Source organism: Sapajus apella, unplaced genomic scaffold, assembly GCF_009761245.1.
Source record: "Sapajus apella isolate SASKATOON/1434 unplaced genomic scaffold, GSC_monkey_1.0 scaffold28, whole genome shotgun sequence".
Classification (NCBI taxonomy): Eukaryota; Metazoa; Chordata; class Mammalia; order Primates; family Cebidae; genus Sapajus; species Sapajus apella.
Genome location: NW_022436968.1, coordinates 25,322,486 through 25,340,216, shown reverse-complemented (window position 1 = coordinate 25,340,216; position 17,731 = coordinate 25,322,486). Strand labels below are relative to the sequence as shown.

The following is a 17,731-nucleotide window of genomic DNA, read 5'->3' as shown; positions in this document are numbered from 1 at the left end:
TTAATTGATTATATCCTCCTTGTCATTTTCTTCCTTCTTTCTGTTTAATTAATAAAATGGTATCATATAATTCTGGAATGCAAACAAAATTTTTCCAGTCAGCCTATTTCTAACACTAAATAATTTCATATTTTCTCTTTGTACCTTATACCTGTGGGTCCAATTTTACTTCTATTAACAAAGGCAGAATAGATAGATTTTTCTAGAAGGCACTTAAATGTCTGAATTCTGCCCATGGCAGCGACACAATTTTATGTGAAAATGGTTAAAAAGATTCATACTTCCTTATTGAATTTCCATATAACTTATTTAAGTATCTATTGCCAATTTCCACATAAAATTAAAGAATTTTCTTTTTCTTTTGAGACAAAATTCACTCTTGTTGCCCAGGCTGGAGTGCAATGGCACGATCTTGGCTCACTGCAACCTCCACCTCCTGCCTCAGCCTCTTCAGCGTCAGCCTCCTGAATAACTGGGATTACCGTCACGCGCCACCAAGCCTGGCTAATTTTGTATTTTTACTAGAGACAGGGTTTCTCCATGTTGGTCGGGCTGGTCTCGAACTCCTGACCTCAGGTTAGCCGCCCGCCACAGCCTCCCAAAGTGCTGGGATGACAGGTGTGAGCCACCGCACCCAGCAAGAACTTTCTTTAATTCCTGAAAAGGCAAGTCATGAGTTGTCTCAAACAAAATATGAAAAGAAACTAGGTCAGGTATCAGTATTATTTCAATTACCTTGGCTTTCTTCTTTACATCGAGCCCAAATAATTCTATATTTTGTGCTTAGGATTTCAAAGGGCTTATAAATGAGTAATTAAAAGCTCATTCAAATGTAGAGAGAGAACAAAGTAAAATTATGTAGTTCTCAACCAATCTAATGCTGAGATTCATCTATTCATTAATTTCACAAACACCTGTTGAGGGCCTATTATGTACCACACAGTATAGCAATATGGAAATCCGCAGATGAACAAGGCACAATCCCTACCCTCAAGAAGCTCAGTCTTCTAGGGGACACTTTAAGGAGTAATTAGAAGACAGTTATGAAAGTGGATTATAGGTACACAGGAATGATAGAAGCATCAATCAGGGAACTTAATTCATTCTGGGATGGGAACATGGATGGGGACAGTTTCATGAAAAAGTGACACCTCCCTTGGTCTTAAAGAAGCAGCAGTCAGGTAGGCCAAAAGCAAAGAAGGGCTGTCTAGCACCAAGCACTCAGCATTCACACAGCTTGCACAGAGACAAAAGGCTAAGACACAGCATGGCATGCCCACAGGAACTGAAAGCACTTTTGTGTCCAAGTGGCTACTTCAAGGCAAGAATAGCAAATGATAGACAGAAAAATAAGTACCAGCCACATTTTGAGAGCCGCTATAAACCATGTTAGGGAATTGGAACTTTCTCCTGGATTTAATGGAGAGCTACCAAAGTATCTTAGGTAGATCAGCATCAGTGTCAGAGAGAATCTAAGGATGCACAAGACTGGAGGCAGGGAGGCCAATCCAGAGGCTGCTGCTGTCACCCAGATGAGAGACGTTGGCAGTGGGAGCAGAAATGAAGAGATGGGCCAGACATGGTGGCTCACACCTGTAATCACAGCACTTTGGGAGGCCAAGGTGGGTGGATCACTTGAGGCCAGGAGTTAGAGATCAGCCTGGGCAACATGGCAAAACAACATCTCTACAAAAAAAATACAAAATGTAACCAGATGTGGTGGCATGCGCCTGTGGTCCCAGCTACTCCAGACGGTGAGAAGTAGAAGGATCATTTGAGCCCAGGAGTTCAAGGCTACAGTGAGCCATGATTGTGCCACTGCACTCCAACTTGGGCAACAGAGAAAGACCCTATCTCAAAAAAAAAAAAAAAAAAATTGTCCTTACTAAAAAAATAAAAGAGAGAGAAATGAAGAGATGAACTTCAGAAATATTTATGAGGCAAATTAGGCAGAGGTTGGTGATTAAATGTGGGCAGTGAAAAAGAGGAAGGAATCAAGAATAACTTCCAAGTTTCTAGCCTGGGTGCCTAGGGGATTGTGATAGATAGCCCTTTCATGTTAATTGATTGTATTTTCCCATCACTTACAGCAATCTTTCTTTTTCATCTAATAAAATACTTTTGTTATGAAATACATTTCACAAATTTAAAAAGTAAAAGAGCATCCATCTGCTTATTTCCAATAGTTTGAGACTGATTTTGTGTTTTCTGCCAGTGCCTTATAGTGGGTTAAATGCTACTTCTACTAATAAAGATAAAATATGTAGACCAGCAAATATAGAAGAAAAAGCCAGTTCAGGAGGGAAGTTAATTATTTGCAGTTAGGACACCTTGAGTTCGAGGCACCTTACAGAGGTCCAAAGGTAGTTGAGTATACAAGACTGAAGTGTGGGCTAAAAATCTGGGTTCTAAACACAGAATTCAGTCTCATCAGGCCACAGGGAGTCACCAAAATCATGAGAATGTGAGACTATCCTAGAGCATCTAGAATAAGACACTCAAGCCCTTGAGATACTCAAGGGCTGAGCAGAAGAGGAAAATAAAATGGAATGACCAAAGCAGCTCAGAAGAGAGCCAGGACTGCTGGCAGTCGTGGTAGCCAAGGGAATAGTGTCAAGAAGAGAGAATGGTCTCCAGAGTCCAGTGCAGTAGAAAAGTCCATCCAGTGTGACAAGGAAGAAAAAGTGCCCATTGCAAATCACCAGAGTCCTCTGGTGACTTTACTGAGCACAGAGGTGGCATATTTTGTCTTTGGGTAAAAGATATCTAATGGAGAATTTTTATATCATTAAAAATAGGAGAATTTTTTTTTTGGAATAGCAAATAGTTTACTGGTAAGTACATGGTTTCAACAGGAGTAATAAATTCACATGAACAGGAGACAAGTCAAAAGAATAAATACTTACTAATCATCAGAAAATCTGTGGCTATTAGGGCTGGCACATAAAAATCCAAAATCCCTCAGAGGCCAAATCTTAAAGAAGATTCGTCCTCTTATTAGTCCATATGGAATAGGTCCATAGTACCTGGAATCTGTAGAATTCTGTAGATTATCACCTTCTAACCAAACATGACCCATTGGCACATAACAATGGCTTTTAAAGAAATTTGATGGACTAGTGGTGAGGATTTTGTCTCCTTCCAAACCAATTACTCTTTTACAAATATTTGATTTTGGATCACTTGGGCTTTTTGCAATCACAATGCCACCTCTTTGGATACCATAAAAATGTCGACTAAGGTTTTCTCCAAAGACAATATCTGAATTTTGAATTGTAGGCTCCATTGATGGTCCAGAACACATGACAACACCACCAACATATTCAAAAGCACAATGAGCTATACAGCCATACTGAATAGTATAGCCAACAAGTCGAAACGTTTTCCCCAGAACACCACGAAGCAGAGTTCTATGTAGACTCTGCCACCATTGGCCGTAAATCTGTTCCATAATTCATTCAATTTTTAGAGAAGTCACAGGGCTTCCAGAAAAAAAAAAATGAAGCATGTCTCAAAGTGTACGTGGGTGATCCATGATTTCAGGAATCCTCTGGCCCCAAAGAACCCTGAAGACCCTCAACCAGGACACAGGTGGGCCTTTCTCATGACTATGGATTATGAAATCCATAGTCATTTAAAACAGTATGCAATATTGTTTTAAAATGTCTGCTATAGGCTGAGCACCGTGGCTCACCCTTTTAATCCCAGCACTTTGGGAGGCCGAGGTGGGTGGATCACAAGGTCAGAAGCTCAAGACCAGCCTGTCCAATATGGTGAAACCCCATCTTACTAAAAATACAAAAATTAGCTGGGCATGGTGGTGGGCACCTGTAGTCCCAGCTACTCTGGAGGCTGAGGCAGGAGAATCGCTTGAACCCAGGAGGCAGAGGTTGCAGTGAACCAAGATCGCACCACGGCACTCCAACCTGGGCAACAGAGCAAGACTCTGTCCCAAAATGGAAAAAAAAAAAAAAAAAAAAGAATGACCACTATAAACTTATCTCCAGTCTTTTCTCAAGCAGTTTCCCTTAGTAGTTCCATTGCACTCTATAAAGTATTATTATTTGCAAAGAGTCACCCACCACACAGTGAATCATAAAATACAACTCAGCTTTCTTCCCACTCTGTGAGAAGAGTAAGGGGAAATAGACCCAAAACTATATAGCCAAACCCATCATTTATGCATTTAGTATCTATTTATTAAGAACCTCCTCTCTGCCTGAGAGAACGTCAGAACTTCAGGATGCAAAATTTAAGATTTAAGCAGCATTTATGCAATCAAGATAGGCCAATAGGATAAATATGGCAAAGCAGAAAAGTAAGGAAAAATTGGATAACGTTTCTGAGCTGGGAATTAACCAACCCTGGAACAATCTACAATTAGGCTTCTTATTATGTGAGATAATAAATCCCCTTTTGTTTAACTTTCTTGAGTTGTATTTTTCTTTCCTTGCAGCCAAGAACATACACAGTGATATGAGAATGATTTTAAATTATACAAATGTCCTTAATAGAGAAAGGGATGGAATGACACACATGATAGACAAATTGCTCACAGGTCGACATCTTATATTTATCCAACATTACTCTCTTATCTGAAATTATTTTCAAGCCAGGCATGGTGGGTCATACCTGTAATCCCAACATTTTGGGAGGCCAAAGCAGGAGGATCACTTTAGCCTGGGATTCTAGACCAGCCTGGACAATGTAACAAGATCGTATCTCTACCAAAAAATTTAAAAATTAGCTGGGCATGTTGGTGCACACCTATAGTCCCAGCTACTCAGAAGGTTGAAGTGGGAGGTTTAGGTGTTTGAGGCTGCAGTGAGCTGTGATCGCACCACTGCACTCCAGCCTGGGTGAGAGAGTGAGACCCTGACTCTAAAAATAATAATAAAATAAAAAATATCCAAGATCAAGGTGCTGGCAAAAAATAATAATAATAAAATAAAAATAAATAAAATTATTTCTAAATCTGTTAAAACATTCTTTCTAGTTTGATCCCAAAGAAATGAGAATTTAGAGGGTTTTTTCCAGGTTACTGAGCCAAAGCCCCTCAATGCCCAGGGATGCTGCAGTTGCCAATATCCGCTTTATTACTACCATTTTCTTTCTTGTCCTGACTCATCCTATGGTGGCTATGGCTGCAGTCACTGAAGTAACCACCAAGAATCCCTCCAACAGACCTACCTACTTCCACTCAGTCATAAAGAAGAGAGTTTAACATTGGGGCAGAAGGGGTGAAAAGTTTGAATACAAAGTATGCCACAAGAGCCAAAAGATTCATCCAGCTGCCAACCACACACATGAAGACACACAGCTATACACACCAACAAATATTTGGTTTCTTTCTTGAGCATAACATAATCAAAATTAAAGACTGGGAACCTATTTCATTTCCAAATTTCTGGGGTATATTCATAATTCTTCAGTATATCCGTACTTTCAATATCATCCAACCCCTGAATGAGATTGCTGGCATAGGTTCCCTTGTGACTTAAGACCCCACTCCACATTTATAAAGAATCATCTCATTGTGTGTAACCTCTTTGCAGCAGGTTGGGTTGTAGGAGTCCACAAAGCCAGAGCAGGATTCCTCTCCAAACACTTACAGCAGTGCTGAAGTTCATCTGAGCCATCATCACAATCTTGATCTTGGTCACACACCCAGGAGTTCGGGATGCATTGCCCATCACTCTGGCACTTGAAATAGCCCTGCTGGCAGGTCACAGGAGCTAAAACAAATCAACAGAGGACTCATTATGGCAAGCATCCTCCCCATTATAGTAGCAAGCCATGCTTGTTCCACAAGAATAGATCATGTCAACTCCTGCTCAATTTATTTGAAGGCAAACAGTAAACAACCCTTATACTAGAGTCTGTGGACCCCAATCAGAGTTAACTGTCAAATAAGCTCAGCAACAAACTCATGAACCAAAACAACATAAAAACACAGAGAATAAAAAAAAATAGCAGATATACACACAAATTATGACAAAGGTGTTAGGTTAAAAGCTTAACTCGAGTAAAAATAAACCATGAGTTATTGTTAAACTATTTGTTTTGTAATAGCTAATAGTAAAGTATAATGATGAACTGGAAAATCCATGAGATTTGGAAAAGAAAACCCAGAATCAAATAATTATTGCTTCCATGATTCACTTGCTTTTGGATCTTTGGCAGGTTCTCTGAACCTCAAGGTATGCATCATGAAATGGGAACTATACTCATTTCACAGTTTGTTGTGAAAAATAAGTTAAATAATGTATGCAAAAGCACCATGTAATGTTAGTTGCTATCACTGTTTTCATTGGTATTGTTGTTATTATTTTTACAGGTCAATAAAATACAATACAGGTAAAAATCTCTGAAGAGTGTTGGCATAGCTGTTCATTTATTCCTTTACCCCAGACACACTGCTGCTCTTGCCTTTCTGCTTTTATTGTTTAATCAAAATGAACTCAGTAAGCCCAGAGGAGGCAAATAGATAGTACATGATTGTGTCTCTACAAATACAGCTTACTGCCTTGTTCATAGTCCACAAACTAGCAGCATCCACATCAGCAGAAAGTTTCTAGAAAGGCAGAAGCTCAGGTCCTACCGCAAAATACGGAATCCAAATTTGCACTTTAATGAACTTCCGGGTGATCCATTTGTGCATGAGCTTTTGAGGAGCACTGTACAGGACCCAGTCATTACCCATTTTCAAATGCATTGTCATCTAAATGACACACCGAAGTTTGACTGCTGTCGTGTGTCACAAGATGACCAACAATTCAAAACACAAATTTTGCGCCTGCTTTCCTGATTTGTGAACAATAACTTTTGTTAGTTCACCTGCAGGAATAAGGAAACTGCAGATGTATGACCATCACCTGTGGGAAGTCCGGAAGAGCAATGGGATCTGTGCATGGACTTACCAACCGTAAGAACTTTAATAAATGACTTAACTTCTCCACGTCTCAATTTCCTAATCTGAAATCTACCTCAGAAGATTAGTAAGAAAACTACATGACAAAATGTATGTGAAAGTCATTTTATAATCAGTTAGATCTGTGATTTCTTTATGGTGATTCACATAAATTACTCTATACCCTTGACATAAAAATGGACTCCTCCTTGACTTACAAATCATAGTAATTCAGATAACATTATTTTCTGTTTGTTCTTGTGGGTGCACAAAATTCACTAAGCACATATCAGAAATAATCACATATAGGCTTCAGAAAACTGTAACCAAATATCTTTCCATATCAAAGTTGTGGTCAAGGGATAAAGGTAAGATATAAACTGATGTGAATTGAACCCCTACCTCAGAAAGGAGTGAAATAATTGCTAACACCATCAGTTCTCTATTCAACCACACAGATCTCAAAAGACTTGGGCCCAGCCTTGCCTCTGTCACTAAAAGGCATAGCTCTTCTCTGTTACAGCTGAAATCACCATGAAGCACTTACATTACTCAAAATAGAGCTTAGCCTGGCCCCTCCTCACTTACCACAACCAATTTCATCTGAGTCATCCAAACAGTCTTTGGTCCCATCACACCTCCAGTCTTTAGGGATGCAATGCCCATTTCTACAGCGAAAATGCTCACTGTCACATTCTGCAATAACAGACAGAAATTTTAAAAACTTATGCCATGCAGATACTTAACTGCAGAAATATACATTTTTGATAAAAATGAAAAGTTATTCAACTAATTAAATAATCAAAGAAATGCAAATTATAAAATTAGGAAAACATTCCCCCAATGATAATATAAAAATATTTATTTGAACATCCAAAGGAAGATAGTGATTTTCATACACATTTGATTAGCGCGTACCTTGATGTAACTCATTGGGAAAGCAGTTTGACAACTTGTATCTTGCTTTTTAAAAATACTTGATCTTTAATTTAGTACTTTTACTTCTAAGAGGTTTTTTTCCTAAGGAACTAATCAAAGAAGTAGACAAAGATTTATGTATAAAGATTTTTCATCACATTATTTATAACAAAGGAAATTGAAAACTTCTTAAATGTCTAGTAATAAACAGATTAAATTTTTTCACATCTATATATTGACAGATTAGTAACTTATAAAATGGTTATGGAGAATTTCTAAGTACTTAGAGAAATAATTTAATGTCAAGAGAGATCCAAGACGGCTGATTACTAGCAGCTCAGGATTGTAGCTCCCAGTGAAAGCGCGGAGAACGATAGGACGCCACTCGTTGAGATGAATTTTTGTTGCTCACAGACCAGGAGATTCCCAGCAAAGGAGCCCCATGGGTTCGCCGTGGTTTTGCCGGCGCCCCGGCTTGGCGGTCCTTGGTGCAGAATAAATGGGACTGGGTCCCCTTTTGGTCGATGTTTGGAGCTCTGGGAAGGCAGGGTCGCCTATTCAGCTGATTGAAAAAGGGACTCAAGAAGGAAGCCAGACCGGAGATTCCCTGGCAGAAAAGCTCCACGAATCTTAACGCCACTGTTTTGGCCAGTGCAGTGGGTTGCTCAGATTCTGGCACTGGGAATCAACAAGTTGGACGTCCGCTCAGAGACCTAATTTGAAAGTCGGTAATTACAAAGACGACAGGTGGATAAATTTACAATGATGGGAAGAAACCAGTGTAAAAAGGCTGAGAATAACCAAAATCAGAATGCCTCTCCCTCTACAGGGGATCACAGTTCCTCATCAACAAGGGAACAAGGCCTGATGGAGAACGAGTGCGCTCCATTAACAGATTTAGGCTTCAGAATGTGGATAATAAGAAACTTCTGTGAGTTAAAAGAACATGTTCTAGCCCAATGTAAAGAAACTAAGAACCTTGAAAAAAGGTTTGACGAAATCCTAACAAGTATAGTCAATCTAGAGAGGAATATAAGTGAATTAATGGAACTGAAAAATATGAGAACTCCGCGAAGTATGCACAGGTTTCAACAGTTGAATTCATCAAGCAGAAGGTATCAGAGGTCGAAGACCAACTTAATGAAATGAAACGAGAAGACAAGATTAAAGAAAGAGTAAAAAGGAATGAACAAAGTCTCCAAGAAATATGGGACTATGTGAAAAGACCTAATTTACGTTTGATAGGTGTACCTGAATGTGACGAAGAGAATGAATCCAAGCTGGAAAATATTCTTCAGGATATTATTCAGGAAAACTTTCCTAACCTAGTAAGGCAGGAAAATACTCAACTTCAGGTAATACAGAGAACACCACAAAGACATTCCTCAAGTAGAGCAACCCCAAGACACATAATCATTAGATTCACCAGGGCTGAAATAAAGGAGAAAATTCTAAGGGCAGCTAGAGAGAAAGGTCAGGTTACCCATAAAGGGAAGCCTATCAGACTCACAGCAGATCTCTCATCTGAAACCCTATAAACTAGAAGAGAGTGGGTCAATATTCAATATCCTCAAAGAAAAGAATTTTCAACCCAGTATCTCATATCCAGCCGAATTAAGCTTCATAAATGAAGGAAAAATAAAATTTTTCACAAACAAGCAAGCACTCAGAGATTTCATCACCACCAGGCCTGCTTTACAAGAGCTTCTGAAAGAAGCACTATACACAGAAAGGAACAACCAGTATCAGTCATCCCAAAAACTTACCAAAAGGTAAAGAGTATCTCCATAATGAAGAATCTATATCAACTAATGGGCAAAATAGCCAGCTAGCATTAAACGACAATATTAAACTCACAAATATCAATATTAATCCTAAATTTAAATGGATTACATGCCCCAATCAAAGACACAGACAGGCAAATTGAATAAAAAGTCAAAACCTATGGTTTGCTGTATCCAGATCCATCTCATAAGCAAGGACACACAAAGACTCAAAACAAAGGGTTGGTGGAAGACCTACCAAGCAAATGGAGAGCAAAAAAAGAAAAAAGGAAAGAAAGAAAACAGGAGTTGTAACTTTCGTCTCTGACAAAATAGACTAATAGTAACAAAGACTAAATGAAACAAAGAAGGACATTACATAATGGTAAAAGGATCAATGCAACAACAGGAGTCAATGATCACAAATATATATGCACCCAATATAGGAACACCCAGATACATAAGACAAGTTCTTAATGACTTATAGAGACTTGGACTCCTGCACAATAATAGCAGGAGACTTTGACACCACATTGTTAATATTCGATGGATCAACGAGATAGAAAATTAACAGGGACATCTATGATTTGAACTCAGGCCTGGAACAAGTAAACTCAGTGAATATTTATAGAATTCTTCACCCCAGGTCCACAGAACATACCTTTTTCTCAGTATCATATTACACCTATTTTGAAAGTGACCACATAATGGGAAGTAAATCACTCTTCAGCATTTGCATAGCATTTCACAGACTTATATTGGTTGGCTGTTTGTTATTTTCTTCCCTTATTCCTTCCTGCCTCCACTGTTAAGCACAATTATCGGCATAAAAGAGGTTTTTAATAACTATTTTTAGATTGCATTCCAGCCTGGGCAATAGAGCAAGACTCCTGTTCTCTCTCCCCCTTTCTCTTTCTCTTTCTCTCAAAAAAAAAAAAAGAAGAAGTCCTTTCATTGGATCCTGCCTACCTGCTTTGAACAAATCAACTGTGGAAAAAAATAATAATAATAATTTAATGTAACAAAAACAAGGATGTAAATTTTTACCTATAACAGAGTTACATATGAAAAAAAAGCATAAAAAAGACCAGAATATTAACAGTGGTTATCTCTGATTGATTGATAATATCACGAGTAACTTTTCATTTGCTTAACTGTACTTTTTTTAGTTCCTTATCTTATTTTTTAAGATATACTGCAAGTTACAGCCTTTCATTCTTAGATTCTAAACTAACCAATATTTTGGCTTTGTTTTTAAAAATTAAGTTATAACTTGCCAGATCCATAAGCTCATCTCTGCAAACAATTTTTTAAACCAAAGAGCCAGAACTAAAATAAAACAAAATCTTGCAGCAAACCAGAGTATATAAACTTGACAGCAAAAGTTGACAGCCAAGTGGCAGTGATACTCCCTAGTGATACTGGAAGGAGAATATAACTTAAACAAGTTCACTTCACTGAACAAATATATCCTGGGATTTTCCTAGGTCTCCCCAAGGGCCAAAGTTCTCCAAATACCTGGCCAGTGACATTCCCAAGCATTATGTGCCTCATAGAAAAAATTTTCAAAGACAGCAGCCAATACCAGCCCAAGTTAGAAAATACTCAAAATTATTCTATTCTTTCACAAACCCACAGGATGAAGGAGCAATTTTTGGCGTTGGAAGAATAATTATATCTTCCCCATGTATTTAAGCAATCATGCTAAATTACCTATTTCAATTTTTTGCTAATTAACCAAAATTAGGTATATATACAAATCAATTACCTACTCCTAAAATAAATAAGCAGTGTGCTATCCTGACTTGTGTAAATGCAGGCATATCAACAGCATGACATAAACATAGTTAAGTGATCTATTCCTACGGTATATAGGCTACTTTGTTCATGGAATGTTCAAATCTGATTGTCTGGTAGTGACATCCTGATTTATAATGTATGCTGCAAATGGTCAGAAACTTCGCTTGGCTAAATGGTGGTACCGAGTGGTACAGGAGTATGTACACCCAAATACCTTCTATAGACTAATGCAGGATGGTGGTTGGTGGTGCAGGTCTGGGGTTGGTGGTGCAGGTCTCTTATCAACTACCTTTAAAACACAACAACCTCCCTTGCAAAAATGCCCCTAAGGAATGTACAAATTCACTCTGGAATCCCAGAACTTCTCACTGGATTTTGTTCTACAAAGCAATATTTCCATGGGAGATTAGGGGCTTTGGAGGTTTAGCTATTAACACAACATATATTAAATCACTTTTATCAATTAGGTCTATTGTTAGTAATTCAACATCATACATTTGTAAGTTCAGTACATTTGTCTCCCTTAGTATGTAAGGTTGTAAAGGTAGTATATTCTGGTTGAAAAATTGTAACAATCGTAAAGAACAGTCCTCTTACAGAGAGTTTCATATTGCCATGGAGAAAAGAAAAATATAAACTGAGAGACAGAGTATTTAAATTATCAGAACAATATATATTGCCTGTTTTGATAATATATATAATTAATGCTATTTCTTAAGCAACTTTTATTACAAGTCCCATTTTTAAGGGGTGGGGGGACTTGTTTGTTTTTGCCAAACTAAAATACCAATTTAAACACATCATGAAAAGAACACAAAATAGAGACCCAAAATTCATTTTATAAAATACTTCAAAGTCAATTATTCAAAATCACACATGTAAAAAATGAAACTGATGGGGAAATGTTGCAGTTAACTAATTTTTATAAGTAGTGATTTTCACATTTGATCTCCCCATCACTCCATTATCTAATATATCAAATCCAATTTTCTCAATTTATCAACAGACCTATGATAATTCATTTGTCAAATTCACCTTTTCAGTTGTAACTTTCATGCCGGTTATAACTCCCAAATAACTATTGTTTGGAAATAGTTCTCCAGAAAAAACAAACTGATACTTTATTATTGCTGGGTGACCTCTCAGCAATCAGCCAAAATGCTCCACTGGCTTCGGAAGCTAATTCTCTCATAAAGGGAATATGTGTTGTTTAAAAATAAACCACTAGTGAAAGGTCTAGATTAGGTCTGATAACAATTGCAGGTGCCCCGACTTCAATTGGTCTAAATGCACTTTATTTTCTGAATGTTTTGTTTTACACAAATAGCCTTTACTCACAACCCTCCAAAAGTTTTATCTAGATATAATCTACATTGTTATTTAAGAATTTGAAGGTTTTTTTTAAAAAAAAGATAAGGGGATTATTCCACCCACAAGGAGGAAAAAAAACATCTATATAGAGCTGGCTTTAAAACTTTGTTTAGCAAATAGTCTGTAAACTGCCATATTCAACCAATACAGTTTTAACCAAGAAGTAATCTTGCAAACAATCATTTACGTATCTTTAAAACATTTAAAACATTTTCCAAGAGTCTCTCTGAACCTATTCTGGTTTGGGTGCTGCCCGATTTTAAGAAATTAAAAAAAAAAAAAAAAAAACCTCTAGTAAAAACCAAGGCGGAAAATATATCCACATTGAAATTAAAAAACCTTTTGTTAAGAACCAGGCAATCATCACAAAGGAACCATCAAAACCAAGTGAACACCCTATCTCCCCAGCACTAGCCTTTCCCATGAATCAGAATAGATGGTGCAAAGATGAAAAGAAGTATTCATACAGCACTTAAATAACATGCACCATTCTAAGTGCTCTGCCAATATTAGCTCATTTAATCCTCATAATAACCCTGTGAAATAGATGCTGTTATTATGAACGTTTTACAAATAAAGAAATCAAAGCACAGAGCAATTCAGTAACTTGCCCACAATCCAATACCAAATATGTGCAAAGCAAGGATTTGAATCTGACAGTTCTGATTCCAGCATTCGTGCTACTTGACCACTACTCTAGATTCCCTTTCACCAAAAAAAAGCTTATTCCACCAAACTCAAGAATTAATGGAAAAATCTGTTTTTTTTCCTCTAAAATTGCTCTCAATTAACATTAACTGAGTTCATTATTGGGCTGGTGTAGAATCCATAGTGCTCATATACTTGAGGTGGAGAAAAAGAGTAGTCTACTTGGTGACTAACATAGCATTAAAAAATTATTGGATTTAAGCCACACATATACCTGACTGTAGCATGGATTAAAAAAAAAAATTATTGGATTTAGGAAAAATTGCACCAATCAAAAACAATGCAGTAAAGTTTTTAAGAATTTTGATATGTTTATATTTTTATAAATATAAAATTTATATTAGCCATAGGGATCAACTTGCTTTACAACCTCATAGAGAGCCCAAAGCTAGAAAGAAAGAAAAAAAAAAACACAGGAGTAATCCTTTCTTCATCAGTAGCCATATCCCAGGCTTTGGGCAAGTGTTGGACAAGAATGTGTTAAGATAAGATATTAGAGTAACAGATAGTGCCCAGAGAAAAGAAGTCATTTGCCTGCTTGTTTTCCAGAGCAATGAACAACCCTGGATTGAGAACATTCCTCTGTCATTTGCAGTCTCTGGCACAGCACTAGGAGCTTACGGAATAGCTAACGCATATTCGTCAGGAAACACAGAATTCTCTTTGTAAAATTTAGCCTGCTGAGACCATTATATATCGGAAATATAAAAAACTATCAGAGCAAACAATTAGACATTAAGTAGAAATTTACCATCTTAAATCCATAGAGAGAAAAAGAATCTGGAATAATCTAAAAAAAGAGAAATATCTAGAAGTTTTTAAAAAAAAGAGCAAAACATTGAGTCATATTAATAGCAGTTTCACTCTTTTACCCTTTCCTTGTAAGTTTCTTTTTCTTTCCATAAATTCTCTAATTTTTTTTTTTTTTTTTTTTTGAGACAAAAACTTTCTCTTTCACCCAGGCTGGAGTGCAGTGGCGCAGTCTCAGCTCCCTGCAACCTCAGCCTCCCCAGTTCAAGCAATTCTCCTGCCTCAGCCTCCTGAGTAGCTGGGAATACAGATGCATGCCACCAGGCCCAGCTAATTTTTATATTTTTAGTAGAGATGGGGTTTCACCATATCAGTCAGCCTGGTCTCGAACTTCTGACCTCATGATCCACCTGCCTCAGCCTCACAAAGTGCTGGGATTACAGGCAGGAGCCACCACGCCCGGCCCCATAAATTCCCTTCTTAGAAGAGAAAGGCAAGTGGTAGTCAATGGAACATTGTCCAAAGTTAACAGAGTAAGGTAATTTCTATGGCAAATCCTATTTCCCTGCTAGATCCTCTTAACACATGCTGTTTCTTCCAAACACTTGGTCTACCTGAGAAGGTACATGTCCTCTTCTTTAAAAGGTCAACAACTAAATCACATTTTAATAGTCCCACCTTCACTAAACTCAAAGAAACAAACAAATTTAAAAGGCAATTCCTTATTCATAATTTTTGCTTCACTTCTTCTCTACTTAATTTTGATTCTTTTGGTATTGATAGACATACTTCTGATATTCATAAGTTGGCTGACAGTTCACTGCAATTCCCATACCTTGCCCACATAAACAAGGCCAGTCTCCTTTTGAAGATTTAGGGTCATCTGCTTATTTCCAAAACTTTACACTATAGTGATGACGGCCAAGGGTGACAAATTATGTAGAGCACCCTACCCTGTCTAGTGTCAAATTGATGGATTCAGTCAAGGATTCAGTTAATGAAACTGAAACAAGCCATGAACAGCAAACCAACCTACTATTCTCTTTCTGTGTAACATTTTAACTGCCTGGTTTTCCTTACAGATCACCAAATAGGTGGCAGGAATTCTTTTTTTTTTTTTTCTAATCCAGTTTACAAACCATTGAATAGGCTGCTTTGTCCAAATTACTGTTTCAGAGCCCTGATGTTTTCTTAGAGCAAAACAATACATTTATAAGGACATTTCAAGAAGTCAAAGATTTGAGGAAAAAACCTACAATGCAAATTGATGCATTATCATGTAGGCACAGATTTTAAGTGCTAAATAAATAAATAAGGGCCAAAAGAATATGATGCCAGATTCACTAATGCCACAGACAAATTTATAACTACTATGTGCAGTTATCCTAGGATTAGTGGAAGAAAAAAGAAAAATAAGATATGGTCCTTTTTTGACAGAGCCTATAAGTTTATTGGGGGCAAAAGGATTTATATGTTATAAATTAAATATCCATGCAATAACAATAACTGTTATTTATTGAGCACCTACTATGTGTTAGACAATATGTAAAGCTTTATACATATCCACTGGATGGATCCTCTTTGATGTGAGATTTATACTTATTTAATAGAAGAGAATCTGAGCGTCAGTGACATTAACCAACTCCCTCAGGGCCACCAAGGTAGCAAATGTCAAAGTCTGATTTAGCCCCAGGACCTGTGTGACTCCAGAGCCTGTACTTATTTTGTCATTTCACGTCCTGCAAACAAAATGACAGCATTTGTTCACCCAGACTTGCCAGCAGTATTTTAAGTGTTTCCCATGAATTACCTTACTTACCCTCCCAGCAGCCTTGTGAAATGGTATTAATGGCCCCGTTTCATAGACGAGACAATGAAGCTTGACCAAATCTCACAGCTAGTAGGTAGTGGAGCACATATTTACACTGAGGCAGCCTGACTCCAAACCTATGTCACATGACAATAGACAACTTGGTTCCAAATAACAATGGAGATAACCCACTGGCCTTGGGGGGGAAAATAACACTGCCAGCTGGTGTCATCAGAGATGTCTTCACAAAGAATTAAAGACTACACTGGGTCTTTGTGAATGAGCAGGATTTGGGGAGGTGAAGAGGGAGACTAGGCTTTGTGTATAGGGTCAAAACAACTTGACAGGCCAGGCATGATGACACATGCCTGTAATCCCAGCACTTTGGGAGGTCGAGGGGGGCAGATCACTTGAGACCATGAGTTCAAGACCAGCCTGGCCAACATGGCAAAACCTGTCTCAAAGAAAAAAAACAACAACTTGACAGAACCTTAGCATGGGTGAGGGTCTAATAAGTATGACCAAAGCAGTGGGAACCTCTTGGAGAGCAGTAGGCAACAAGGCTGGGAAGATGGAGAAAAAAAGAGCTTTGAGTGCCAAGCGAAAGAGTATGAGGGTGACTACTAGGCAGTAACTGAGTTAAAAGTGAAGATCGCTCTGGGTAGGTAAAGCCTGAACTAGCATATAGACTTTGACAATGAGAAGAGCTTGGAGCTCCACTTCAATCCCCATAACCTCACCCCAACCATGAGTCCAGTGAGCAGGCTGATAGGTGCTTCACCAAGAGACTGTTAGCAGAGAACAGTAACACCCTGCAGCCCCTCCAGCTGCCCCAGGCTGATCCAAAGCAGCCCTATTGGCATGGCAAACTACCAACAGGTTCCATGAGGCAGGGGTCCCCTGACCCAGGGCTACAGCCCGGTACTGGTCCATGGCCTGTTAGGAACCAGGCTACACAGCAGCAGGTGAGAGGCAGGTAAGCGAGCATCATCGCCTGAGCTCCGCCTCCTGTCAGATCAGTGGCTGCATTAGATTCTCAAAGGAGCACAAACCCTACTGTGAACTGCACATGAGAGGGATCTAGGTTGCGCGTTCCTTAGGAGAATCTAATGCCTGATGATCTGAGGTAAAACTGTTTTATCCTGAAGCCATCCCTCCCTCACGACTGCCCCACTCTCCGTGGAAAAATTGTCTTCCATGAAATCAGTCCCTCGTGCCCAAAAGGTTGGGGACTGCCGCCTTAGGGCATCGCCAGCATCCTAGTGACCATCCCCCACCATCCTCTCCAAGCTGGCCATGTCTGAGTATCCAGCGCACAGAATCCAGTCAGCTCTCAACACTGTCAGTTGATCTCAAAGATTACTTAAATATTTGCTTAGTAATTGAAATAAAGTGCCTTTCCAATAACCAAACGCCAGCAGAATGAGATATACTACTTGAGGAGCCTCTCAGTTCTGAGCAATGAGAGATTTAAACTGAGCTGTTTATAACTGAACTACCCTTCTCCATTTCCATTTAAACACTAGTCACCTGTCTTTCTCCCCTGCCCCCAAGGCTCTTACATCCCGCTTGTTTTTTCATTATGCACCTCTCACCTCTACAATCAGGCAGTCCATCAGCACTAAAGAGCATTATAAGCAAAGCCACACTTCTCGGAGGTTCTTCAGAGGACACTATTGGCATTTAGGATAGGAAAATTAC

At 38.4% G+C, this 17,731-nt stretch overlaps 1 protein-coding gene and 1 pseudogene across 5 annotated transcripts in view; both read right to left on the bottom strand.

The window, feature by feature from the left end:
• Window positions 1-17,731, bottom strand: part of LRP2 (LDL receptor related protein 2) — a 219,338-nt gene that overhangs the window by 166,616 nt on the left and 34,991 nt on the right. For 3 of the 5 annotated variants that reach the window (XM_032293063.1, XM_032293061.1, XM_032293064.1), the window contains exons 2-3: window positions 7,499-7,606; window positions 5,613-5,735 (exon numbers count right to left, since the gene is read on the bottom strand). In XM_032293063.1, coding sequence (XP_032148954.1) covers window positions 5,613-5,735; window positions 7,499-7,606 — 231 coding nt within the window. Of the gene's footprint in view, window positions 1-5,612; window positions 5,736-7,498; window positions 7,607-17,625; window positions 17,730-17,731 lie in introns of those variants that run through there. The other 2 variants (XM_032293060.1, XM_032293062.1) reach the window with 1 other exon arrangement.
• Window positions 2,807-3,892, bottom strand: LOC116561217 (annotated as a pseudogene).